Source organism: Manacus candei, unplaced genomic scaffold, assembly GCF_025592945.1.
Source record: "Manacus candei isolate 608988 ecotype Guabito, Panama unplaced genomic scaffold, ASM2559294v1 h1tg000014l, whole genome shotgun sequence".
Classification (NCBI taxonomy): Eukaryota; Metazoa; Chordata; class Aves; order Passeriformes; family Pipridae; genus Manacus; species Manacus candei.
The window spans coordinates 81224670-81252442 of record NW_026138062.1 but is presented as its reverse complement, the minus strand read 5'-3'; the positions used below and the strand labels follow the sequence as shown (position 1 = coordinate 81252442).

Below are 27773 nucleotides of genomic sequence, written 5' to 3'. Positions count from 1 at the left end.
TGAAATCTGAAATATTCAAATTTCACTGGGAGAATTCGGTTTTTGAAAATGCTGCTCTGACTTTCAGTGATTATCCTGTAGCAAATCAGCCGAATCTGGGAAAATAACAGCAGAGAGAACTCTGCATTACCTCAGCCATGGGTCAAGAGGAGACTGAGATGTTGCCATGAATCATTCACCAGTAATGGTGGATACCACCCATTATCTTGATTTAGCAGATAAGTGAGACCAGATGGCTTGCAACAGTGCTGTGTGAGCATCTGATGGATTTAAAGAACTTCTGCAGCTTCCCTGTTATTGGGTGTTTGGTTACACAACAATATGTGAACTTGACATCCAGAGCAAGACCTAATCAGATGATACGTGCACAATTAAAACTCCTGTGCCAAAAAGAATGTACTTCACAACTGTTCCTGCAGCTTCATTGGCTTTGGTTGCATGGAAAGGTCTCCCTGCAGTGGGTGGTGTGGGAAGAATAGAGAAAAGAGACGGTTTGATCTTCTGTGGCCTCGCTGGAGTTGAAATAGATTGTCCTCAGGTCTGCAGCCTGATGTTTTTAAGCAAAGCAGATTGCACACAGTATGTATTTTAAAACAAAGCAATTAAATCCCACCATCCAACTGGGTATGTTGTAGCAAAACAAAGGTAGTAGTAAATCTGCTGTAAGTAAAACCAGATTTAACACCGCAGCCAGCTCGTGCTGTATCTCACCAGCAACGCTGGTTCTTGTAATAGCTGTGAAATGAAGAAAACCCACTATAAAGAGAGAAGAAAAGGTGAAATGAAAGTTTGAAAGGTGCCAGGGGATGACATTCAAAGCCCCTGCTTTTTCATGCATTTCAGTGGGAACTGAATGCCTCGAGTCCCTTTCTTCACCCAGCTGCTCAATGGCACCTGGATTTTGTTACTCTTTTTAGCTGTGTGACAAGGTGGTTTATGATGTGCTCTTACATATTCTTCTTAGAAAAGTTCCCTTTAAGAGGACTTATTCTTAGCAGTCTGTTAATCAGACTGAAGAACATCAGGACTGGGAATGTTGGAAATGATTCACTTCTCCTCATCTCCCACCCCGTGCTGTGAAAAGCCACTCGCAGGCCACCCGAAGTCCTTGGTGTCCTCCTGGGGCACCTGTGACACTCAGCTCTGCTGGTCCAGCTTGTCGAGGAGCTTCTGTCTAACAGCCCTTTCCCTGTTCTGGCTGCCATAGCTCCAGAGATGGCTGTATATCCATGGATTACTGCTGATTTCCCGGAGGCGTTGCAGAGGAGTCGTGCGACGCGATGCTCCGATAGCACGAACAGTGGGGGCGGGGGAGTTTCCATGTCATAATATTTACTTTGGAAAACCAAGGGTGGCCTTTGATCTGAATTCTGTAATTAGCTGGGCTTATTGAAAGGGAGCCCAAGGCAGAGGCAGGAATGGCAGTGGAATTACCAACGCTGGTGGTCACACTGTCCTTACCAAGCTCAGCAGCTCATCCTCGATAAAAACCACACTGTGCTCACGATGTGCTGCCACAGTGTTAATAACAATATTCTCATTTCCAGGGCTATGAAATCCCTGTCCTCAAGATGCATTTGTTTGCACACATTCTGCATTTCAGCAGGCACTAGGGGGGAAAAAAGGTATGGCAGCTCAGATGAATGAGCTGTAGGGAGTGAATAAGATGTTTATAATTGAAGAGAAGGTGTTTATAAAAGAAGAGAATGAAAACTTCCACTGCCACTGATGAAGAGATGCTGATTTACACCATTTCAGAATGCAGCCCTTATGTACTTTGATTGCAAGACATTATAGTATAGAGAAGTAATTTGGAGGGGGTATAACACTCTAGGGTAAAGACCAGCAATGGTGCTGTGTGGAGATATCATTTCTAGGAGTCTTTAAATGTATTTTACAGTTGACATAACTCATCTCGGGCCACAGCTAATGAATATGTTAATTAAGTTAATGGAGCCTCGGTAGTATTTGTAAAAGCCCCAGGGATAATACATATCTAACAGGGATGATTAAGCAGTGTCCAGGGACAATTGTGTTCCATCAGAGGCAAGGAAATTGTCTTGATTCCCCCTTCAGTGTTGACAGTGTTCTCCAGGAAAGCCCCCTTGAGCCTCTTTACATGTGAAATATGGTGATTCCTGTGTTCCCTGTGCTTGTCTGGCTCTCAGAGATGCAGCCAGTCGAGTGGAAAGTGCTGTGCCATCATTTGGGCACTCCAGCTCACACAGGCAGCCTGATAATTGCCTTTTTTTTTTTTTTTTTTTTTTGCTAAGCATTTTTATATTTTTGCCTGGTTTTGTAAGGGAATAAGGCTTATGTGTCTACCCTTTAATACCTTGAGGATTCCTGGCTGATTTCCCCTTCTCTACCAGCTCTCCTAATTGCTTTCTCCCAAGCCAACCATGGCTACCCTTGGACAGGGTGGGTTTGCCCTCCCCTGGCTGCACGTTGCCACCATCCACGTCTGCCACCAGTGCGACCCTGCCTTCCTTTCCTTGCTTAGTGGTTTAATTTTTAAGATCCTTCCCTAAGCCCAGCTCAGCCTGCAGAGCAGACAAGGGGAGATTTTGGGAACACCCTTCCTGGCGCCAGCCTGGTCTTGGGCTGCCTGAGAGCACTTGGGAAGCCTCAGCCTCCTCCTGCTGAGAGGCTCCCTCTGGTCTCCGGTGCCAGCCTGTGCCAGTCCCTTGTTGTTATTGCCAGAAAAAGAGTGGCAGATACTCCCAGAAATGCAACAATTCAAGGCATAAGTCAGGGAGGGGGCAGCCAAGTCAAGACATTCCCCTTCTTGCTCCAGGACCTCCCTGTTATCTCAGAGCTGGAGCGCTGCCTCTCCACCCCTCGGAGCTTGTCATCCCCCCCTTGCATCTGATGGCTCATGGACACGATTTAGAGGGAATGTTGAGGGAGTCCCACTTAAACTTGGCCTCTCCATAACATCCTGCAGCAGTGTGGAAGCCACAGCAGCCCTTGGTGGCCCCTCAGTGCCTGGGCCGAGCTCAACTCTGGCTGTTGCCATCCAGTTCCCAGGGAAATGGAGTTGCTTTATGTCTGAAGTTGATGATTGTGCATATTCTAAGACTTTTTTTTATTGTTTGTGGAAATCTCTGGTTATTTAGCACCTTGTAGAAACCAATTACATGAAATTTTTGCATGTGGATGATTTTTTTTTTCCCCTCGGGCAGTCCATTGCTTGGCTTTTGGAAAGAAGAAATGTTCTTTCTTTTTCACTTGTGTTCTAGGGCGGTCTGACTGTGTCTGTCTTTCATAACTCTGTCTCTCTGCCTTTCACAGACTTTGGATTGAGCAACTGTGCAGGCATCCTGGGTTATTCTGATCCCTTCAGCACCCAGTGTGGGAGCCCAGCATATGCAGCCCCTGAACTTCTGGCAAGGAAGAAATACGGGCCCAAAATAGATGTTTGGTCCATGTGAGTTACTTCTCTACTTTATAATTGTCACTGCAGGGACACCTTCAACTCCATCAGGGTGCTCAGAGCCCCATCCAGCCTCACCTTGAGGATTTCCAGAGGTGGGGCATCAATAACGTAATAGTGTCAGGCCTTAAAGATGAAGTACAGTCTCTAAACACTAAGAATAAGGTTTTTTTCATTGTTCCTGATCACTTTGGTTTCCTTCTCTCCCTGTTTTCTCCTAGTGGGGTGAACATGTATGCCATGTTGACTGGAACGCTGCCCTTTACCGTGGAGCCGTTCAGCCTGAGAGCCTTATACCAGAAGATGGTGGACAAAGAGATGAACCCTTTTCCCACCCAGCTCTCTTCAGGTAATCAAAGGAGTGTGTGGGACCTGGTCAGATCCAGCTGGCCAGAGACATTGCATGGAATGATCGTGGCTCCTGCTGCCAGTGTGTCGTGCTCATTGGGAAAAACACTTCCTTTCATTTTAGCCTCCGAAAGAAGTGCAGGAGTTGCTGTAGCAGAACTCATTTTGCTCTGACTTCTGTGTGTCAGCTGAAGAAACACCGAGTTGTGCTGAGTGTGAGAGAAGGGACAGACCTGTGGGATCCTGTGAAACTGCTTTTGTAGAGTAGTTGGTCGGTTTTGCACTCTCAGATTTTAGTGTATGGATGGACAAACAGATTATTTTGGAGTAACAGATTCCTGGGCATTATCATGACCAGGTTTGAGTGATAAACTGCCTCAAATGACCTCACATTAATTATGGAGTAGTAATGACATGCGCTCAGAAGCTATTTTGGGACAGTGACCTGGGACAACCTTTATGTGTTCACAAAATGCAAAATTGTTGATGTATTAGTATTAGGAATATTAATTCCTGCTTCAGAGCTTTGTCACTAGGCAACAGAATAATTTTTCAGCTTGTAGCAAGACCACTGTCAGCATTTGGAACGAGCTCTGTTTGGCAGTTGGGTTTTATTTTCGTGTGCCAAATTGGTGGTTCGTGGAGAGCTTCTGTCTCCTTCCCTGGCAGCCTGTTTGCAAAGGACATTCAGTAAAATGAAAAGATTGCAAGTGCAAAAAGGGCAGCTGAGGAAGGAAACCATTGTTACAGGGTGTGAGAGAAAGCCCTTGGGAGTCGTGTCACGAGGTGAGTTCTCCAAGCACAGATTTACCTGTGGAAGAAGTGGGTAGGGAAGTGTTTTGTCACCTGGCTTTTATCCCTGCATAACCTGTTGTTCCTTGTTCACTCAGCTCCTGTATGAAGGACCCTTTTCCTGCCAGCAGTTCATATTGTGGCATGTTGTAAAGTGGAGGGTTTACAAGTGAGCTGGGATGCTGCAGGTTTCTGTTTGGGGTTTTTGTTTGTTTGGGGCTTTCTGTTTCGTTTTGTTTGGTTGTTTTTTGTTGGTGTTGGTTTTGTTTGGTTGCTTTTTGCTGGCTGTTTGACACAGTTAGGGTGTTTGGAATTTCCACTCCGGACACTTCCCGTTAGGATTCAGTTGCACAAAATGGCTGTTTTAATGCTCTAGCACATGCTTTAAAGCCCCACTGAGTAAATTAAAAGAAAGATTACACTGGCTGCTTCCTGCTGCACTTGTCTAGATGCCAAGTCCCACATCATTTGCAAAATTACCTTTGAATTCAGGGACTTGCATGGCATAGTCAACATTTTCCAAGTTTGGCAAAAAAATTACCTCCTGCGCTGAGGTAAATTATTTTACCAATAAAGAGCAATTACATGATGGCTGTGGAGTGTCTTTGAACCAATGGACTGTTCTCCCAATCACTATTTTCTTCCCATTCTCTTTTAAGTGGGACATTTCACTGACTTCACTGGGACAACTCAAGGCTGAACCACCCAGCAAAAGGCCTGTGGAAGGCAAGCAGTTGGTAGCAAAAAAGATAACATTACTTTTGACAGGCTTAATTTTACTGTTTCGTTCACCCTCCGTGAGATTTTCTCACCAATGCCTCTCTGTAGCTTTTGTGGAGCTCACTGGACACTGGTCTCCAGGGAAAGCAGTATTTTGTTTACCCTGTGAGAACTTGGAGAGATGATGGCAAATTAATGGACTAGATTTAAGCATGTTAACCTTTCCTCACTGGGAACAAAGGTACACATCAGTTCCTGATCTGAGCCAGTGGCCTCACATGTTCACTGACATGGCACACTCTGATTTAAGATGACATTTGTTCCTGCCACCATTAAGCTTTGGGTCAGTGGGTAGAAACTCTGCTCCTCTGCTCTGTGAATTGTAGTGGTCGTTAACCTCTTGGGTTTATGGACCTTTTGCTTTAATCAGGTTTTATTTTTCCATAAAATTCATATACAAAGAGTTTTTGCAGGAGTCTGTTTGGCTTGTTCAGTACATTGTCTTTCAATGTTTCTTTTCACAGTTACTGAACATGCAGACCCATCATGTAATAGTCAGTCTTATCACTAAGCAATAAAACACTTTTTTGTGTAAGTTAGAGTATTGGGTGACCGTGAGCACCCAAAGCAACCTGTGTAGCAACAGGGGAAGTTTGGAGTTACTGTTTGATTTTTCCCACTTAGGAAACCATTTTTCATTTAAGCTTCCTCAACAACACAGCCACCTGGTTACTGATTTTAGGTGAGCAGAGGTCAGTTACTCAGGAGGTTGGTATTCACCCTGCACACATTCCTTTCCTTCCCTTCCCTCTTCCATATGCTCCTGTTCTTCCTTCTGGAACAGAGGAATTAAGTGGAGATGAGAAGAAAAGCTGTTGTTTATTCATGCCCGTGGTTTGGAGGAAGGATTTCATTAGGTGGGGCTTGTGGAATGACCTTGCTGCATTTTCTCCAGAGATATTTTTAGGCCATACCTGCATACCCAGTTACAACCAGGCACAGCCCCCCAGGGGGAACGAGACACTGAGCTGGTTTCACTCATGACAGGGAACATGTTTGCTCATGTTTGCTCCCTGGGGCACGAATTTCATCCCACAGCTGTGTGGCTGACCTGGGAAAGGCTTCTCTCCTCCTGGTACCATCTGACAGCTCAAATCAGCCAAATCCAGCATGGTTACTCATCTCCACTATGTTTCCCGGGTCCAGGGAGCCTCCAGGGGGGATCTTCTCTCCAGAATTAGTTTCTCCCAGTCTGAATCTGTTATCTGTGGTGCTTCACAAGCTTCATTTAATTAGCCTGCCTGTTGGCAGGGGTGGGAGTGGTGGTGAAGTAAGACATTTAAGGAGACATCAGGTGATTTGGGGGCTGAGCATGCTGGTGATGAAGGAGGGGAGTGTTGGCTTGGGAAGGGGTGATTTGTTTTGCTCTGAGCCCATGGGATGTGTGTGGTTTCTAACACAGAGATAAGGGAGCTACTGGAGCGAGAGGAGATGAAGTGGAAGAACAAGGGGTTTGTTGTTTGCTGTAATGGGGATTTCTGTGCCCAGGAGGATGAGGAGGGGGCACTCCCTGGGCACGCAGGGAACAGCTTCCAGCAAGTTTATGAACTTGGATGTAGACTTTTCCTGCTGCTTTCCTGCCACATTGTTGTTGTAGGAAAATAGCAGAAATGTTGAGTAGTATTCGAATGCCCCTGAAGGCTGAAGGTTCAGCACCCGAAACCAAAATGAAAATGAATTTTGCTGTACTGTTTTAATTGGGCTAAAACCTTCTGCAACTGATTGTGGGCTGGATGGAAGCCAGGAGAGAATTTCTCCTCATAATGTCAAAGGGAGCCAAATTTGCCACGTCTTCCTTCCCAGCTCTGCATCCTTTCCCTTCCCCTCCGCTCCCCCCGGTCCATCTCCTCCTGCTTTAAACACAGTGATTTCTCTCTGACCTTGCTCCAGCCTCTTGCTCTCACGAGGAAATCAAGTGTTGTCTCACCTGCTCCGAAACTTCAAACGAGCTCTGAGACAAAACCCCTCTTTTTCTCCTCTCCTTTATGACTCCATAAATCATTGTGACTATAAATCACTGTTTATTTTACTTAGTAATCCCTTATCAGTACTTCCATTTTCCCAAGGACATCAGAGCACACCGTAAGGAAAACATTGCTGTTTAGTACACTCTTGGCCAGGCTACCCACCTGTAGTAACTGCACTACTGTGTAAGTCATAAAGCGGATGGCATAGCTATTGTTTGGGGTTTTTCCTTGCTTTCTTCACAGCTGCCATAAACTTCCTACGATCTCTGCTGGAGCCAGACCCCGCAAAGAGACCAAACATCCAGCAGGCCCTGGCAAATCGATGGCTCAACGAGAATTACCCCGGAAGAGCACCACCAAATGTCACCTATCCAAACAGGTACTGCCTGGAAGGGAGGAGAAAGCCTGCCAGGGTGTCTGTAAATCACGTGTGTGAAAATGTGAACGGCTCTGGAGCTTCAGTTCCACTCCTGTGACACCATCCCAGTGCTTTTTCTGGGATTGCTTTTGTGACTCCATCATGAAAGTTGTTAGGATTGAGTAAGTGTTGCTTGGAATGGTCAAAAGCAATACCTTAAATTAGAAGCTGGCATACAGTGTATTATTTGCAGGGTGGTCTGAGATGCAAGTCATGAGATTAATTGGCTCCAGACATGGGAATGGGGATGTGTGATGGGCAGCTTCTGATCTTCTTGTAATTCAGTAAAATCTAAGCTACTTTCCCCACAGAGGCTCTGCCAGTTTGTGCTATATCCATGAGGCTCTGTGGTTTAAGTGAAAAGAAAGGTCAAAGTTAAGTGATCTTGCCTTGTTGTTCATGTTGAACCTTGCTGAATACATGAGTAAATGCAAGAAGAGAACAAATCTCATGGTCAGTGAAACATCCATCCAGGGAAAAAGAAGAAGAAGGAAAGGTACTTATGGTCCACTTTGGTGTTAGAAATAATCTTGCTTGACTTTAAACATGTGCAGAGCTGCCACATGAGCCAGCCAGGCAAGGCTCTCCTTGCAGTCAGTGCAGAGAAACAAGGGCACTCTTTACATAACGATTCATCTGCCTTCTCTTTGATTCTGCCTTAGGATGACTCTGTGCCCAGGAGACACCAGTTCCTCTCCAGTGACTGTAAATGGAGCCTCAGGCAACTCACTTGGAAATACAAGTCTGTGTTTGATCAGATAAAACCTCCTTGCTCTATCAAAGCCCTCCAACTGTGCCTCATGCACAGCCCAGTACCTGCAGCAGGTCAGGCAACACTGAGGCAAAGACAGCAAATTAAAGCCTAAATTTGGTGTTTAAAATTTGACAGCGCTCCAAAATTTCTGTCCTGACTTCAGTAAGAGGAGAGTCCCTCAGTGAAGATCATAATCTCCCCACACACAGTTGTTACAAACCAGATGTGGTGTGTGCCTGGAGCTGTGATGACTTTTATCTGAACATGGGACCCACTGTCCTCCGCCCAAAAAGGATTTGGTGTTCACCAGCCAGGCCACCTCTTTGTGTCTTTGACCTGAGGAGAATCAGGTTTTGCACCCTCAAAGTCTGTGTTGGATGGGTGTTGAGCAGCTTGGATGCCAGGGGGCATCACCAGGGCCATCCACTGAAACGGGGAGGGCACATGTGGGGCCTGCGATGCCCAGACGGGGACAGAATGTAAAGGTGGCCCCCACAAAGAGTTGTTTCACGAGGAATGAAAACAGGCAGAGCCCTTCTCTTGACATTCCTGCTGCAAATTGAAGGGCAGTTGGGTTAATTTGCCCAGTGTGGTGTTCAGCAAAAGGAGATGTGAGTGTCTGTGGTGCATTGGACTGTGCTGAGTGTGGTACATGTGAACGTGGTGTGGTAAAGAAAGGGAAAACAAGTGTAAACTGAATGAGTCATTAAGCTAATGAAATCACTGTCATAATGAGCCCAATCAATCCACTAAATGTGGCATCTGTTAAGTCAATGTAAGTGTAACAGAGACCTGGAGGGGTAATTTAATTCTCTGTCTGTTTGAGTATTAGCTGCAGAAAAGAGGAAAAAATACAGAAGTAAGGCTTGAATGTGCTTTCACAATTCTTTTGCATTTGTAGGTGTGTTTTCATGCCTCTGTTTTTAACTCCTGGCTTGCAGTTGTCAGGCTTTTATGAGGTTGTGGGTCCCTTCCAGAGTTTACTTATTGGTGCAGTGAGGTGGGCAACTTCTCCCCTTCTTTCTTTCTCGTTGCACTGATTTTCCCATCCTTTTGTCAGAAATTCAGAGGGAAGTAGATACTCCTTCTATCTGAACCCAGATTTCGTTTGAAGCTGTAAAGGATAAAAGCCACAGAGATTCTTTCACTTCATTTTTTTGGTAATAATATTGCTTTAGTTTCATTAGTCGATGCCCCAAGCTTGACCTACCTAGACTTTGTCATACTGGAGCTTTATGGGGGAAATAACCTGTAAAGTTTGAAATACTTAAATATGTGGCCTGACTCCTTTTGAGTTTGCCTCAGGAAGTACCACTGGAGTCAGCTTCGATGGAATTTCTCCAAGTTTTCCTTAGTGTGCAGATATGGATAAGGTGTGTTGAAACAGTGTGTGAAAAATCCACTGCTGAATTTGCAAAGAATCAGTTCCTCTTAATCAACACAGTAGAAGCTGTGTTATGTTCTTGCACTATTCTGAGCATAACACCCATTGTTGCAAAGACAGGAACGTGGTAGGAAAGGGAAGAACGTGGAGATAAGGTGGAAGAACGGCAAAAACTGCATTTTCAGGAGAATATTCTCCCAGGCTTTTTATAAGCTTGCTTTTGTTAAAGAAATTCCCTGGAGGCAAGCAAAAATTTCCCGTTTTGCTGAGCACTTCAAGTGGAAATTGCTTGAATTTCTTTTGCTGTACAGATGTCTCAACGTGCAATGGCCAAGATAAGTTTTGCTTTTGAACTTGGAAAAAAACCCAACCCCAAGCTTTTCTTTGGGGCAGAAAGACTGTTAATAAGCAAGGGGAACAAAGGGAAAGAGTTATTTGAGATTTTCCAGACTGGGGTTTTTTTTCTGTTAAACGCTGTTTTACATCTTGTCTAAGTGCTGTAGATCAGACCCAGGCTGCTGTCTGGGCATTCCTCACAGCACAGGTGCACAGGGCAGGAGTGGGAAAGGTGGGAGTGATCCTTTGGAAGGGGGAAGGCAGCTGGCAAAAATGCCCACAGCCTAAGCTCCCCCACCGTGCCTTAGCCAGATACTAGGCTTGATATTAGGAGCAAGGAATATCCTTTAGAAACCAAGTGAAACCCAGCATTTCTTTGGAGATGGATGGGAATTGACAGGTACATCTGGGAATCTGGCCAGCACACTTAGAGGCCTAAATAGGAGCAGTGTTCTTTGGAAAATCTGGTTTTAACTTAGACCGAGATGATGCTTTGCCATTTCCACTCCATTTCTCGCCTTGGCTGAGCCTGTTACAGACTCTGTAGAAGAGCAGATACATAAACATGGCTTGGATGCATGCTTTTAACTGACAGGGGTATAACAGCAGTGTTACCACTCTGAGAGCTGCTGCAATAGCCCTGCACATCTCCCTTTTCCAGCAGGAAATTCCCTCTCTTACTCAGAGCACGGATATTGTGCGACAGGTAAGGCGTGAAGCTGAATGCCAGGGGTGTTTGATTGCAGGGAGAGGGACTTTTCAGGGAGCTATCTGGGTTGGATTTGACCTCTTTTCCTTCAAAACCAGATGTATACTGTGATAATCCTGATGGTCCTCACTGGTCGGGTGTAGGGTAACAAACGGCACATCCTGAGCACCACGGTGCCATTTCATACCGGGGATGGACACGGTGGGCAGAGTCCTGTTTGTTCAGCTATCACAGCTTCCTGCAGTGCCAGTGGTTCCCAAAAAGCCTGTCCTTTTAATGGGAAGAGAGAGATAATCACTCCCACGTCCCTGAGCCCTTCAGGCTGTGCCTGGTCCCCCCTCGAGGCTCCGTCGCCTCTGAGGCTCCGTCGCCGGCAGGATGGTTCCAATGCCAGGATGGTTCCAATGCCAGGATGGTTCCAATGCCAGGACGGCTCCAGCTCAGTGCTCTGCCTCTCTCCCCATGCAGGATTCACCTGGAGGACCTCAGCCAGAGTGTGCTGCTCCACATGACTGAGAAGCTGGGCTACAAGAACAGCGATGTCATCAACACCGTGCTCTCCAACAGGGCCAGCCACACGCTCGCCATCTACTTCCTGCTCAACAAGAAGCTGGAGCGTTACCTGGCCAGCCTGAGGGTGAGCCCTGCTTCTTTCTGGTTCTCTGCACGAGTGGCTGAGCAGGGGGGAAAAAAGGCCTGAAAGTTTCCCCAGCTTGCTGGGAAACCCAAGGCTTCACCCGAGTTTTGGGTTGGGTTTTTTTTTTCCTAATTTTGTGGCACGAAGGGGAAGTGTTCCCCAAATTATTAACATTATTCCAAGTAAAAATTCCCCAGGTTGCAAAGGTAATTGCTGATAGACTTTGTGTCTCCCTGTTTCCATAGGAGATCCCCTCCTGCAGGGCAGTTACCCTGCAGGAAGCAAACTGTTGCCATGCAGAGCCTTACATGTCCATTGTGATTCTGTGATTGTCATGTGCTGTGTCCCTGTGTCGACATAGTTCTGTTGCTTGAGATATCAATAACACCATGTAACTTGATTCAGGAGATCAAGAGAAAGCTTAAGAGCTTATTAAGGTTTTATTTAGCTTTTAAGTGAAAACTTAGCTGAAAGTTTGATGTGATCTGACCTCCTGCTGACCTTCCTGGCCCCTGAGTGTGTCCTGGGCCTTCCAAATTGGCAACAGCTTCTTAATTTTTTATCTTTCTCAGTTTTTTTCATGAGAATGTTTTCTTGATGATGCCACCAGTGGCATTTAAAATGTAGTGGACCAAAATCATCAGCTCTGTAAGTTGATGCTCCTCCACTGAATGCCAAGAGTGGATACAGTACATTAAGCAATAATTGAACATTAATTTTCTCTAATTGTCCCACATATTTTACTTTTCTGTGCTTTTCTCTCCACAGAAGGCCGAAGGCCAGGACAGTGTTTTCCACAAGAACCAGCTCTACCAGATAGAAAAATACAAGGCAAATAAAGACTCCTATGAGGTAAAGCTCATCAAAGCTCATTAAAGTGCTTTGAAAACATATTGAATTTGAGGATCTTTGGTGATTGTGATCAAGGTGATGGATTTGTGGACCTGTGGAGAAAAATAAAGACCCGTGGTCATTCCTGTGCAGGACAAATAATTCCCTCAATTCCTTTTCAAAGGAACAAATAGCAACCCCCTCGAGTAGAAGTGTAAAGGTGACTTTGAAGGTTTTTTTGAAGAAATTAAAAGGTTTTAAGGCTCTGTTCAGCAAAATAATGTGAACTTAATCATAGGGCTCCATAGTTTCATTCTGAGGTGCAAGTTGCTGGTGTTATAACATCAAAACTGAGTGTTCTTGAGACTCTCCTTGAGTCTTTAGACCTTGGTGGTGTAGGGCAGAGAACTCTGGTCTCCAGCCTTTCTGCCTGCGAGTAGAGAAGGTATTTTTTTATTAAACCATGGCTGGATTTTTCTTCCCTGGCTGATTCTTTGCCAAGCACTAAAATTACAAGAGTAATCTGAGCTGTGCAAGTCTTCCCTGCCAACACAATGAGCAGCATTCTTGAGGAGTCTGCCTGCTTCAAAAGCTGCTCCTCAGCTCTGGATTGATGATCTAATTGCAGGGGCAGATTTGTGTCGTGGCTGGGTTTGTTTGTCACAAAGACTTCTTGCAAGACAAGCTGAGCTGCAAGCCATGGAAATAGCAGGGCAAAGTACTTACTCTTTTCTTACATCAATCAAAACCATCTTATTTAAAATGTATCAGTAGTGGGTAGACTCAATGAATATAATATTTCACAATGCTCTGACAGCTTATTCAAGCTGTTGCAGAGCAGCCTTTCCCTGGGAACCAAGCAGGTACCGGGATGCTGCATGGAGCATCTCGCTGCTCCCTGGGCCGGCTTCCTCCTGCTGCTGGTGCCACTTCTCTGTGCCAGGGATGGCTCTGCCAGCCATCCAGGAATGAGCTCACAGCTTCTGTGCACCAACCCTGTGCAGGGGAGGCTGCAGCAGGGCCTGCCTGGAGCCGATGTTTGAGTTCCCTAAGGATAACTGGAAACCAATGGCAGTGCTGGTATTTGGCCCCAGTTTGGTTTGTGGGCATGCTTAGGGATAAAACTCCTTCCAAAGCCTCTCCTGCACTCAGAGTTACTCCCAGGGTAGCTATTTAGAGGATGAGGGGGTGTCATGTCTTTCTTGAAATAGTCACCAGGATGTACTCACAGTGCAGACACTGCAGTAATAATAACACAGTCTGTTCTCTTTCTGCATGGGCACAGCTGAGGATAGAAGTGTTCAGGGCCAGCTTGGACAGGGCTTGGAGCAACCTGGTCTAGTGGAAGGTGTCCCTTCCCATGGCAGGGGGTGGCACTGGATGATCTTTAAGGTCCCTTCCAAGCCAAACCAGTTATTGTACAATGTTTTCTATTGCTTCAGCTGTATTCAAGGGGATTATGTGATTCTTACGTACCAGGACAGGTGGAGCTGCACAGGGAGGGGAATGCAGGTGCTGGGGTGCTACTGCCATTTGTATCTAAGGTAAAAACTCCCCTAGAATGCCTTCATGTGGGTGGGAACACAGCCCTGGCAGTGCCCAGCTCATGCCACTGGGATCAGTGGGTGCCACTGGCACTCAGGGGCAGGGGATTTGTAAGCTCAGGAAGTTTCATGAGCTGGAGAGAGTCCCTTTATCCCTCCCTGCCATTGCCAGAGTGGGAACAGGGAGGCACTGGTCCCCTGGCAGGCACTGCACAAGAGCAGAGCTGTGTGTTGCCATGGGAATAGCAGGGAGAGGGATGGGAGGGATGGTCAGCGGCGGCTCCAGCTGAGGACTCTTTCATCCACCTCACTCCCGGGGTGTGAAATAAGGACTTGGCCTCAGGCAGGGGCTGCCAGCAGCTGGGGCAGGCGGGGGGCATGGGGGCAATGGTCATGCCAAGCCCCTGTTCTCCATTAGGGGTTTTTTGGGGTGCTGGGAGCTGCTGGCAGTGCCAAGGAACCAGGCTGTTGCAGGCTGGTTTCACTGGAGCGCTCAGCATGGACAGGGAGGAGGGAGGCAGGCACGAGTCTGTGTCTCTCTTTCCATCTCTCTTTTAGTGGGATGGGTCTCAGGGGTTGAGTGGCTGTCTTTCCAGAGCACCCAGGGGAGCAGGCAGGGTGTACCTGCCTCCCCCAGGGCAGCTGGGGGGCTCAGACCCAGGGAATGTGCAGTTTTTAGGAGCTTGTGTCACTACCCTATCACCATTTCAGACATGGCCAAGGCAAACACCCTTTATCTGTCTTTCAAATCCGTTGCTGGGACTAAGGGTAGGTTTGAGGGTCGAGGTCAGGACAGGAAATAGCAGAGGATGATGTAATTCCCAACCTATCAAGTATAAAGTACCGGTACAAGTCCTGCATTGTGGGGCAGCACGACGTGGCCAGGCAAACTTTTGTAACTCCCCCGAATGAAATCTTCCTTCCCTTTTAAAACAGAATAGTGTGTGGCACTTTGGGAGTTTGGGATTCGGTCATTTCCCCCCTCACAACCTTGGTCATTAAGGAGCAACGTTAATAGTTTTAAAAACACTTCCGAGACCATTTGCAGTGTTCATCCAGCGTGAACTAATTAACTGCTAACACCGGATATGTGAGTTTTCTTTGCTGTGGGTGCTTTAATTGTGTGGGGTGACTGAGAAAACACACCAGCAGGGTGAAGGCCACTGACTATATTGTGGCAGGAGGTTATTCACACAGCAATATTATTATTATTAATGTCATCATCATCATTGCTGTTGCTACTCCTTTATCCTCATCAGGAGTGACTGTGCAATGCCTGGGCCTGATCCAACACTGTGTTGCTCCAAGCACAGCGTGGCCAGGCAGGAATAAATGCTTGGTGCCAGAGGTGTTTACAGCCTCTAAAGGCACCAAAGGCATCGGGTGGATGAAGGTGTCATGCAGAGTGACAACAGTTCTGTGATGTGCTCATGGCTGTGGAGGGGTCAGCCAGCTTTAGCTTTAGCTGGCCAAAGGGAAGGGAACTGGAGGAGATAAAGGATGGAAACACATAACTGGGGGAAGGAACTTTCCTGCATTTTTTAAAAAAGACTTGCACTCACAGTGACTTTTTAATAAGACGCAGCAAAACATGTTGCTTAAATGAGAATTATGACCACAGGAAAAAACCCAGACCAACCCAAACAGAAGCCCCTCTTCTTTGAGAGGGACATCTCAAAACGCACCACACTGCTCTGTCCCAGAAAGGCAAGAGATCCTGGAAGCTTTTCAGGGGTAGCAAAATAAAGCCACAAATTTGATGCTTGATTTTTTGGACGTGAAATAAGACTTTTGGCTCCCCCAGAAATCAGTGGCAGATAAGGGGTGTTGTGCTGAATCCAGTGATGGAAAGAAGAGGCAGTGAATTTTCACTGTAAAACTGTGCTTTGAAAATTGGATTCCTCTTCAGAGTCCTACTCCCAGGTTCTGTTTTTCCTCTGTCATGACTGGAGATCAAACCTATCTAGGATATGTGCTCTTGCAGTCCCACCTTCAGCTCTTCTCCTTCATGATTAGGAGTTAGGGCTCAGGGAAGGCTTGGGCCAGGAATTTTCTCCCCCTCCATGTCTTGTGCAGTTGCAGAGATGCTGTAAAATCAAGGGCCATATTCCTCCAGATCTTGTCTGGACAGAAAATAAATGATTTAAAGAGTTTAAACTTATTTAAAGCTCAGCAGCTCACCTTTTTAAATGTCAGAGGAAGTGGAATAAGGAGAAATCAAAGACCTTTTTAGGTGCTTAAATAGGGTATTTCAGATATGGAGGAGCACACACCTGTATCTGCTTCCTCCAGTGAGGACAAATGTCCTCTGAAGAGAAAACTTCCCTTTGCCTTTAATTTTCCAAAGCCGTCTTTCTCACTGCCCGGATGTCAGAGCAGATGGGAGCCATGAAATCGTGTCAGAGAAAAATGAGACGTGGAAGATTTAGTTATTCTGAGTAGTCAGGATAAGTTCCTTGTAAATGTGAAGTTCTTAATCCAGCTTGGGTAAGTGGAGTGCTTGTGCCTCACTGAACCTTCCCTTGAATAAACCCAACTGTTCTTGTTTGTTTTACAACTTAAAGGACAAAAAACCCAAAGAACGAGAAAAGAAAGGGGAGGTTCTTCACCATCAGCCCCCAAAGAAAACTGAGAAAAGTCCAGTTTCCTATAGACAGCCTTCTCCCTGTCTTGTCTCACAGATCCAGAACACCAAGGCTCTGCTGAAGGACCGGAAAGGCGCCAAGGCCGGGGCTCCCGAGAAAGGTGGGTGGCAGAAACACCTGGGGTTCGTCCCTGTGAGCATGTTAATGAGTGTTAATGAGCGTTAGTGAGCCTGTCCTGTGTGTGTTGTGTGTTTGTGAGTAAAAATGGGCTTGCACTGCTGTCAGCTCAGGAGCTGGTGTGGGAAAGGACTGGGTAATGTCATCAAACGTGGAGCAAAACGTCCTGAACAGCGCTCAGCAGTCATGAGCCCTCACTTCTGCTTCTCCTCGTGTTTGACAGAGTTCCTGCAGTGCTTTAAAAAAAGCTTTCTTTTTTACACCAAATCATCTGCACTCACACTGGTGTTTTGAAAGCATCAACACCCACCCCAGATCACTGACAAACCAGAGCTGGTAGACAAGCTTCTTCCTACCAGAGAATGTGTTTTCCTCAGAGGGGGCTGAGGAGCAGCACGGGAGAATCCCTGACCCTGAGGATGTGCCAGTAGCAGTGGCATCCCTGGGAGAAGCAGTGGGCAGCAGCTGATGATGGAGAAGGGGGAAAGGCAGGTGGGACTGGCAAGCTCAGCACATTTCAGGCAGCAAAAGGAGGGGAAAAAACATGAGCAGGGAAAGGAAAAAACGTGACAGCCAGAGGAGACCATTAATCACACAGGGTGGGAGGCATGGGTGAGAGCTCCTGGCAAGAGGAGGTGGGAGAAAGGAGCAGAGGGAAAGGGGAGTGTTGGTAGTGCACACATGGATGGGAGACCTTGAGGAGCAGGAAGGGGATGTGGCTGGTTGTTAAATAAGGAACTAAATAAGGGGTGATCACTACAGAGCAGTGTGGGGAAATAGAGTGAGGTAAAGCATTTGCTGTGGTGTCAGGGGGTTATTTAGAGTGGTGGCTCATGGTGGTTTCATGCTTGTCCTCATGACTTCATAATTCATCATTTGGTGCTGTCAACCTGAAAAAAAAAATAGGTCCAAATGGTGTTTTTGTGGCAGCAGAGGCACCTCTGCTGCAAGGTAGCAGGAGTACAGAGAGCTGGTCGGAAATGGGACATACTTCCTGTGAAAAATGTAAAAAAAAAAAAAAAAGCCCATTTTGCTCCCATTTGTTGTCCCTTTTTGGGAGGAAGGCACAGGGGGAAGTCAACTTATTAGGTTTTGTTCCTCTTCAGGTTTCTCCCTGCTTTTTTGATCTGAAACCCGAAAATCATTCAGATCTCAGCTAAAGCATTTCTTTTATAGAAACCATATTTTGACACATCTTAAATGAAGTGGTCAAATAATTTTGACCGGTTTTAGAAAGAGACTGGTCAGATTAACCTTGGTCTGCTTTTGCCAGACAGCTCTGAGTGCGAGATTCCATCTTGTTCATCCATTCAGGTCTCAACCCCTGATGAGACCATCCCTTCACAGGAAATACATGTGAGATTTGTGGCTGTGACCTGAGGGCTGGCAGACTTAAATTATTTGAGGTACCTTTTAGGTGGTTTGAGGGAATTCACAGACAGTGATTAACTGCTGGTTAATTCAATTAGGGGGACTTGGCAATCAGGCTCCTTGGACAGCTTTCCATAAAGGCAGCAAAACATGCTTGGCCTGAGCCAGTGCCAGCATCCTGTAGAAACCGAGCAGATCTTCTCCACAAGCTGCTTTGTTTTACTGGGCCAAATCCTGCAAAGATTGTTCCATTTATTTTCGGTCCTTGCTAGAGGAAGGTTCTTGCTGAAGTCGTTGCAGCAAATCTGTTCCAACTCTTAACAGCCTGAATCTGGCCAGTGCAGCTACTCCATATTTACATGTGTGAAACCAAGAGCAGATTCTGTTCCAAAATGCAAGGAAAGACACCAGAGATTAACTCACTGTGTCTCTAGGTATGGCAGTGAATACAGGACACAGATCCAGTAAGAGCCAGGCAAAGTTTTGTGCTAAGAGAGGAGAAACGTGAGGTTTGTCAGGCGTGGCCTTAGAGGATATAATTAATACAAACAGCTGAAGACACCTGTGGTTTTCCTTTTCAAGTCCTTGTCCCACTCAGTTTAAGCTCTCCTGCTGCCTTTGAGGGAGGTGGCAGATGAATTTCCCATGGAACAACAGCGTAAGTATCAAGTGAGGGTCAGGGACTTGGGTTCTGAGTGTGTCCCTAAGTCAGGCAATGAGGTTCTGAGTGTGTGTCCCCAAGGGCTTGTGGTGGCTGGTGCATGTCAGGCTCCTGTGCAGTGTGTCCCAGGGGATGTGGGACCTGCCTGCCAGGGAAGGCAGTGCCAGTAACTCCAACCCGCTCTCCTGGTTCCCTCTCCGATTGCTTTGCAGACTCCAGCGGGGGGGTGAGCCCTTTCCACGAACCTCTGGCGACCAAGACAGGCTGTGTCACTTCCAGCTCCCTGGAGTACCTCGAGGTCCAGCAGCCGCCCCCCAGGACCCCTCGGCTCCTCAAGAGGCAGGAATCTCCCCCGCAGCAGGAACCAGCCCGGAGTGGGGGCCGAGCCAAGGACTCCCCCCTCATCCTCAACATTGTGCACTCCTTCGAGTCAGTTGACAGAGAGGACCAAATAGACCAGGTTTCCCCCTCTCACCAGTACAGAATTTTAGGCTCCCCAATGAATTTCCCCTACAAAAGCTCCAGTGAAAGGACACTGTCCCCGCTTTTCCCCCCAGGGAGCACGTCCCCCGTCCACCCCACCCAGGTCTCTTTCACCTACGAGGAAAAAGCGTATCCGGCGAAGGAAGAAGCCGTGTCCCCCACCCAGCTGGTGTCCAACAACCCCCTGGGCAGCCCCAACTGTGTGAAAAGCAGGGGCAGGTTCCCCATGATGGGGATCGGACAGATGCTGAGGAAGAGGAGCCAGACGATGCAGTCGGCCAGCGAGAAGCCACTGGAGGCCAGGATGCCTCAGCTGCAGCAGATGAGCCCCACCCAGATCTCCTTCAGCACAGCAGATGCTGTCAGTGGCCAGTGCTAGCCTGACATCCTGGGATTTGCTCTGCTCTGCTCTGGGATCTCACCTTTTTCCACTTTAAACAAGAAGGGAAAGCCACAGGCATGTTACTGTCGCTGCGGAACACACCCCAGTGCTCCAGCAGGAAACCAGAGGTTTGCTCGTAAGGAAGGCATTGTCCTGCATATTGAAGTTGAAAGAAAAGGGCTCTGCTCGTGCTGTTAAGAAATATTAGCATTTGGCACCTGACTGTACAGTAACACATGTCCTGAAAGAGCCACGTGAGTGTGTATTTTCACAGCTCTCGCCTGGTGTTGCAGCAGGGCTGGTTGGAGGCGCCGAGGGTTTGGTTCCTCAAGGTGATCTGTGTGGTGCCAGGAATGCCAGTCCCATCCAGGATCTGTGGTAAGACTGTCCCTGCTCCTCCTGCCTGTGGCACTGCTCCAGGCATTGATCAGGGGGTGGGCAAGGGGAGAAACTCCAGGTACTCTGTCCAAAGTCAGCTCGCTGACGAGCACTGCCGAGGAGATGAAGGTGCTTTGAGCTTGAATGAAGACACAAGTGATCTAAACGTTCAGAAGAAGTGGGAATGTTGGAAGTCAAAGCAGATTTTACTGTTGGTTACATAAAGGAGCTAAAAACAGAGTAATTTTTTTTCCCTGAAAAACCCCACTGATTTAATCACCTCACTCGCAAGAAAGAGGATTATTTAAAAACAAGTGTCATGGTGTGGAAATTCGCCTCACTAAAGGCCTGTTCCTTTCATATGATGAGTCTGCAAAAAGATGCTTCAAACAGAAATCCAGATTGCAGAAGGCTGTGTTTGAACAACCCAGCCCACACCTGCAGTAGCCCCTATTACAGCAAGGCAGCTTTGGACACACCTGAAGGCTTCTCTGAGAGACTGCAGTGAATTAAAATGACTAATAAAGGACACATGAACCTGTACCGAGGTTGTTTTATACTCCAGGATTGGTAATGCAGTGGTTACCAAAAATTGGGTGTTGTCATGAGCAGTGAAGATAAACTTTCTTAAGAGACACCATGTCCTTGTGTACTGGTCATGTTTTTCTAAGTAAACAATATATCTGAGAGGTTGGCAACATTTTTTTTTGGTTCTGTTTTTGTCTTCAGCCCCATTTCCTATAAATTAGAAGGTTTAGCCCTATTTACAACCATATTTTTGCAAACAATTTTGTTGCCCCCTTGGTTTGGTGTCCAGGCAAATGCTGAGAGTGAGAGTTACCCCTCTTCGAGGTGTTTTCCTCCCAGTTTCATGAGTAAGATGTTCAGGGGCTGGGGCAGAGGCAGGGGAGGAGGTCCCCAGCAGATCCCACAGCTGAGCATGTGTTCCTGGTTTGCAGCATAACACGGGCCTTACACCAAAACCCGCATCCCAAAAGGATGAGAAAGACAGCCCTGAAATAATCATATTCATTTTCACATCAAAAAATGTTGTATTCTGTTTGTACAGAGCACCTGTGCATCCCAGGGGGGTCCATTTTAGCTCTTTTCATTTAGAAATGTCAAAGCATTGTCATTTCCTTCGTGCTAAGAACATGTCTGTGCTGCAAAGGCAGCGAGCAGAGACCACTGAGATCAGGGACCACTGAAATCAGAGACCACTGAGATCAGGGACCACTGAAATCCCACCTTTTTTGTGTGCCAGACTCACGTATCTGAACAGATGGCAGATGCTGACTTGAATTGCAAACTCAGGTTTATTTGGAACCCAATAAAAAGGTTGGGGGAGGCAGGAAAGAGACCTGTATTTTTTGTGAAGACCCAGTAAATATGTGTAAGAATCAGAATGAAAGCAAATGTTAAATCTTTTATTATATTTATAGAGAATATATGAGTACTACACTGCTAAAACATAACCATGTATCCAGCATAGACAGTAGTTCTGTACAGTCCAACTGCAGTGACCACAGAAGGGACTTCCTGAAATGCCATGGTGGAAATTCCAGGGGGGGAAAACTGTATTTGGTATCATTATTAAATACATGTACTTTTTGGACAAGATTGCCATGGACTGCTGACTCTTGTTTGCCAGGTCACTGTGTAAAAAAGGATAATCTCAGCACAAAAAACCTCCAGGCCAGGTTGGATGGGGCTTGGAGCAACCTGGTGTAGTGGAAGGTGTCCCTGCCCACGGCAGGAGGGTGGAAACTGGAGCTTTAAGGTCCCTTCCAACCCAAATCATGTGTGATTCCATGAAAACAAGCAGCAGAAGGGTGAGGCGAGGAGAGGATTGGCAGCACCTGTCCCTTCACCCATCAAGGTGTATCCTTTGCACCTGGCTGCTGCCCACCCTCTGCAGCTTGTGCAGCCACTCTGGGCATTATCCAACCTCTGTGACCAGTGGAGGCTGGTAGGAACGTCTAGCTCTTCCTGCCTTGAAGCAGAGATCCAAAAGGATGGCACTGAATTGCTCCTGAGTGCTGCCTTGCCGTGTCCCGAGGGGAGGGAGCAAAGCTGTTCCTGTAAGTACCATTTTTTCCTCCTCCTGCCTTTGTGCAAATCCGTTTCCAGAACGACTGATCCAGAGACCTCCACAACCAGCTGAGCTCTTTTTGTGGTGTTTGCCAGAGGTTTGGCACCAAGCCCGTAGCAGACCTGTTTGATAGAGCTGAAAATACCCCTTTACACTTCAGACTGTGCATCAGGGAAGGAGCAGTGCTGAGCTTTGGGTGCGAGAGGGAAGCGCCTCTGCGGGGCCTCTCTGAGTGCAGAACCCAGTGGAGTTAATGGAGCAGCTGTGAAACACTTAGAAGAGGGTTTTGCAAACTAACTGATGGCTGGGCAGCAGTTCAGGATCTGTAGTGGTAGAAGTGTTTTTGTTCAAGCTCTTCTGCCTGGAAAAACAGGTGTTGAATTTATTCAGGGAGAAGGAAGAGAAATCAGCATCTGTTCCTAAAGGTGTTGGTCTTTGTGTCTTTGTACTTCTCCTGTAAATGGGCTGCTGAGTATTAAAATTCCTGAGCGTAGAGGTTTACAAATCCTAAAAGTAAATAACAATTACTTTCTTGCTTTTGCACTTGACATCACTTGATCTTTGCAATAAAATCCCTTGGTGTGCAGCTGGAAACAGGCTGGGTCGGGTTTGCAGGAGACTTTTCAGTCCCCAGTGCACCAGGAAAATGGTTTGTCAGCAAGTCCCCGGAAAAATGGGATGGAGAAAAACCTCCATCCCAAGGGGAACCTGGCCCTCTATTTGCTCCTTTGTAATGCAGCTTTAAACTTCGCTGTTTGAAGCACCCCAAGCTCATTATGTGCCGTGCTTATCACAGAGCGAGCAGGAACTTCAGGGACATTATTGCTGTGTGCAGGAGTTTGGGGTTTCCATGGCTTTTCCCTGGTTTTTTAATCCTCCGTGGCCAAAAATGGACAATTTTCTCTTTTGTATCCCAGCCCCACATCGGTGTGGGGCGTGTTTGCATTGCCTTAACTGCCTCTCTCAGAGATGGCTTGATGATGTTTGTATGAGGGAGGTGAAAACATCCGGAGTCTTTTCAATATTTAATCTCAAAAGAAGCCCGGAGTATGATGCTTTCTGTTGCTGAGGTACACGCAATTAGCTGTTGTTAGGAACAAAGGGCATCAGGGTAGAGCCTGGAGTGGGATTTGGAGTTTTGTGGAGCATCCTGCCTGCTGATCCCAGGGCACTCAAAGCTCAAGAGAGGAGAAATGAGATGTTTATTGATTAAGGGTGAGGTTCTACGCTTGTTTTAAATTTTTGGTTATTATCTAAGAACAGAATTACGGCATTTTTGACGTACAGATCATAAATATATTTATTAATGTTTGTATTAGTAGCACTCTTCTTCCTTTACCTGTAGAGATCCTCCAGTTCCTTCTGTCTCCTACAACCAGAAAGGACAGGCTCAATCTAAAACAAAGAAAGGTCGCCAGAGGCTTTATTTCCAAATAATAGCTTCCCTCTTTCTGTTCCTCTGAAGGATGGAATGTTGTCCTGTGCTTGCAGCATAGGGACAGCTGTGGGACAGAAATGGGGTTTTTCCCTCCCATCTCTGCCTGCCCCGGACAGCAGCAGCACGGCAGGAGCCGTCCCAGCAAAGACAGCCGGGCTCGGCTTTCCCCGAGGGTCCCCACCGTGATTATGAACTCAGGCAAACGAAACCCGCGGGAAGACAAGGGGCAGGGGAGGGGCAGCTCTCCCACAGCCGGAGCCTCCCAAAACCAAGGCTGTGCCTGGACCACCCCATCCCTTTCTTCTGGCGCCCGCCACCCTCCCCCAGCTCTGCTTGACCTGGTTCTGCCCTCTCCCACCCCGGGGCTGGTTTTTGCAACACTTCACGAGCAGGGACTGAGCTGGAAAATTAAGTGACTTATTTGCCAGGCTGGTTTTCAGCTCCCCTGAGCCCCCCCACGTGTTTTCCTGCGTCAGGGAGGGGACGGGAACAGCACAGATGGGGTGGGACTGCCAGTCCCCCCCCCAGTTCCAGGTCCCGCAGAACTGCACCCCCAGGTGCCTGTGGACAGGTATTTTAGTGTATTTGTTCTATCAAGAAGTTACTGGAAAATGGAAGGGGGCAATTATTCCGGGGCTGTGCCAGCTGCCTTTACTGTCCATCTGCAGAAATGGGCAAAGCAGAGCCCTGGAACAGAGCAAGTTGTCCTGTGCTTTGCAAGGACAATGTGTTACCACGTCCCTTTTACTTTTACCGCCTTGCATTTCCATATTTCACCCACGGATGCGCCTGGATGTGATCCCCCCCGTCCTTTCCCAGTGACTGGGGTGCCTCAGGGTGCAGTTGTTCTGCTGCTGTTTCCCAGCGTGCCTGGTGGGGATTCAGCTCCTCCGAGGCTCCTGAATGCACGGGGTGTTGGATGCATAAATCCGTGCACTCCTTGGCCACAGCTGTCATCCCCCCTCTCCTCCCGGTCCCATGAGGGGGCAGGGATGGGATATTCCAGGAGCCGCCAGTGCTTTAGAGCAGTTTGATCTGGCAAATCCCGTGGATGCTCCGAATTTTCTTCTTCTCAGAGCTGTGCTCTCTTTTCCAAGCAGAAAAGATGACACATTTAGGTCTGCTCTGCAGAAGGAAGCTTTTAACTGCCTACAGCTGAGTGCAGTCCCCCCTTTGCCTGCGCTGAGGCACCAGGAAAGGACTTGCATGGCTAAGATACGTGCCAGTCTCAGCTCCAAGACGTGTTCCTGCAGGACTTGGCATCTGACCCCTGCACCATCCTGCTGGGTAGATCCAGGAGAGATGCTTGTGCTCCATCCTGTGAGTGAGGAGCTGGGCTGGCAGATGGCCTGGGGCTGGGACTAGAGCATGTAACACACTTACCGTGTCTTTAAGTGTCAGCAGAATGCTCCCTTCCCCGCCCCCAACCCAGGTTTTTTTCCTGGGTTGTGATCCCACATTTCATTCCTGACTGTGCCAGGGCTGGGAAGGATGTGCTGCTCCCACAGACCTGCCTTGGGACCCTGCAGACTTGCAGCTCCCTCTGATTTCCCTGGCTTTGAGCTCAGCCCTGAGCCAGGGCTTTACACAGAGTACAGGGTTTTCTGTGATGTTAAACCCCTCCATTAGGGGAAGGACAGGAGACTCTTCAAACAGTCCAAATCCCACCATTCCTCTGACAAACCAGCTCTGACTCCCTCCATCTCTGCCGGTGACAGGGGCTTGATCCAGGTCACAGGGATTCTTCTGCTTCAGGAATTTCCCCCTAAGCACCTGGCCTGCACACTCAGTGTCAGTCCAGAGGGAAAAACCTCCCTTTGCCCTCAGGCACTGCACACCAGTGTGGAAAAACACTCCTTCCAAAAAAAACCATCTTAAGAGCCTGATTTAAGGATGGCCAAACATTACAGGGAAGAAAGGATGTCATGGAACAACTATCCTCCACTTTTCCTCTCTTTGCAGAGGGGAGCCTAATGCTGTGTGCCCAGGCAGCTGCTTCTCTCCCCAGCCCATCCTTCCCTCGGGATATTTTCTCCTGCTTGCATTGTGGTTGCCAGGAGAGCAGCTGGCATGGACAGTGTCATCCCCGGGCAGCCCTGTCTCATCTTTATTCAGTTACCTGCAATCCCCTTTGGATGAAGACACCAAATCCCTAGTTACAGCCAGGTTAGGAACCGATTAGTTACCTGTGCATCCCAGGCTGGGAGGATGGGATTACCTGGCAATTAGAGAAGCTCAGGCTCAGCTTATTGAGAGGTTTGCTGACATCTCGGAAACAAGTCTGACAGGCCTTTCACACTGACCGTCCTCGCCCCAAATGCCTTTCAGGCACGTTAAATGAAATCTTTAAAGTCGGTTTCTTAAACCCGCTGTGGTTTGTGCTCGGGGGGGTGAGGGACAAGCAAGGCAAAGTGCTGGCAATTCCCCTTGTCGCCATGTGTCTGAGTGCCAGCAGCACCATGGTGACAGCCCTGCTCAGGCCCAGGTACTGACCTGGAAACGCGATATAGCTCTGTGGGGGTGTTTGAGCTCTGAAAGGAAAGGTAATTGATGCCTCGGAGCGGCTGCCGTGCCCTCGGAATCTTAAAGAGCTACTGACTCTGCGAGAGTTTTTAATAACTAGTCACGTAAACCTAGGGTGGCACTCATGCATTTTAATATCCATTAATATTATTGCTCATTAATATCCAACTCACAGGGGAGTGTCTGTTGGCTGATTCACACCAGGTAAGGGTTTGCAGCATCACTGAATGTTTTCTGTCCCTCAGTGTGTGTCTGTCTGCCCAGGCCACTTCTGCGCTGTTGGCCAAGCTCAGCCACATCTCACAGGGATTAAATGGTTGCAGAAATCACATTGTTCCTGGAAGTTCCATGGAAATACACAGGCAGATAGAGGAGCCATTGCTTGTCGCCCCCACGGGAGGCTCAGTCACTCCCTCTGCTCGTGCAAGTGCTTTTTGTCCTGCAGTGATGCCCCCCTCCCTCCTCCTTTAAAATGCAAGGAGCTCCTCCCAGCTGGCTGTTAAGTTTGGCATCTCAATCCTTCTCAAATCCACAGCAAGCACCAAGGACTTTTTCTTTTTTTTTCCATTCTTTTTCTTTAAATTCAGGTCTAAAAATCCTCATGCACACCTTCTCCATATTTCTCCCGAGTCTACATGTATTATATAAACGATTCTTCAGGGAGCAAGCAACTGTGAGGCTGTAAGATGTGTCCCAGAGAGGTTTTTTTCCCAGTGAGGGAGAGTCATGGAAGGCCCTGGAAAGGGAGATGAGACCCAATCTAACTAATTCCTGCTCTGTTGCCCATCAGGTGGGTCACTGGATGTGTGTGCTGATGTTGACCAGCACAGACATCCCTGACTCCTGCACTGCACTGGGCTCATTAAATTAGGCAGGGAAGATTCCTTCCTTTGGTTTTTTCCTCTCTCACTTCTCTGGGACACAGAGGAAGGGGAGAAAGTTTCCAGGACTCACAAGAGCTGCTGTGAACAGCAGCCTGCAGGGGCTGGGGGAAGCTGAAGTTGGGGAAATGGAACCTGAGAGCCACCTGAGACACCAAAACCATCATTTCTTTCCACACACGAGACCAGAGTACCTTTAAGAAAGAAACACACACAAAAAAACTTCACTCCAAAGCACAAACACTGTGGAAAAAGAAAGCAACTGTCCAAATGGAGTTTTCTCCCAAAGGAAGTCTAATGATGATGGATGTGCCAGCTCCATGGTCTGTGCTCCTCCTCACAGGCATCCTCTGAGGCAGAAAGGGGGGTTTCTCCCCCAGCACTGTCGCTCAGAAACATCTGAAAGCCAGGCTCCCTCCTGCCCCTTCTCCTGGAAAGGAATTGAATCCCTCCATTCCAGCCGCGGGAGGGAACAGCACGGGGCGTGCTGGGCAATCAACACCCCAGGCTGGCACATTGTCCTGCTGGGAAGTGTCAGACTGATGGCCCAGGGACAGTCCTCCTTTATAGCAGTCATTCCCGAGGGGAGAAACCAAATCTCCCAGGTCTCTCACCCCCAAAGGGCACTGGGATGAAGTACCTTGCAGCGCAAGCACAACTGGTGCAGTCTCCTTGTTTTAGGCTTTTTGGAGCAGCATCCTCCAAATCAGAGAGGTGGGAACTCCGGGAAGAGAGAGAGCAGGAAAATAACTGAAAGTGTTTTTATCCCAGATCCCCAGCTGAAGGAGATGGTGATGTTTTGCTGCACTCAGGGGAGGGGGAGGTGAACAGTGATGAACCAGCAGGGCTGACCTTGGACTCTGGTT

The 27773-nt window shown here is 47.7% G+C and overlaps 1 protein-coding gene across 1 annotated transcript in view; it reads left to right on the top strand.

Moving 5' to 3' along the window:
- HUNK (hormonally up-regulated Neu-associated kinase) overlaps positions 1 to 21593 on the top strand; it is a 46078-nt gene extending 24485 nt beyond the window's left edge. The window contains exons 4-10 of the mRNA XM_051779505.1: positions 3295 to 3430; positions 3658 to 3785; positions 7567 to 7702; positions 11393 to 11561; positions 12330 to 12413; positions 16618 to 16681; positions 18943 to 21593. Of these exons, the coding sequence (XP_051635465.1) occupies positions 3295 to 3430; positions 3658 to 3785; positions 7567 to 7702; positions 11393 to 11561; positions 12330 to 12413; positions 16618 to 16681; positions 18943 to 19592 (1367 nt within the window). The 3' untranslated portion in view covers positions 19593 to 21593. The remainder of the gene's footprint in view (positions 1 to 3294; positions 3431 to 3657; positions 3786 to 7566; positions 7703 to 11392; positions 11562 to 12329; positions 12414 to 16617; positions 16682 to 18942) is intronic.
- The last annotated feature ends 6180 nt before the right edge of the window (positions 21594 to 27773 follow it).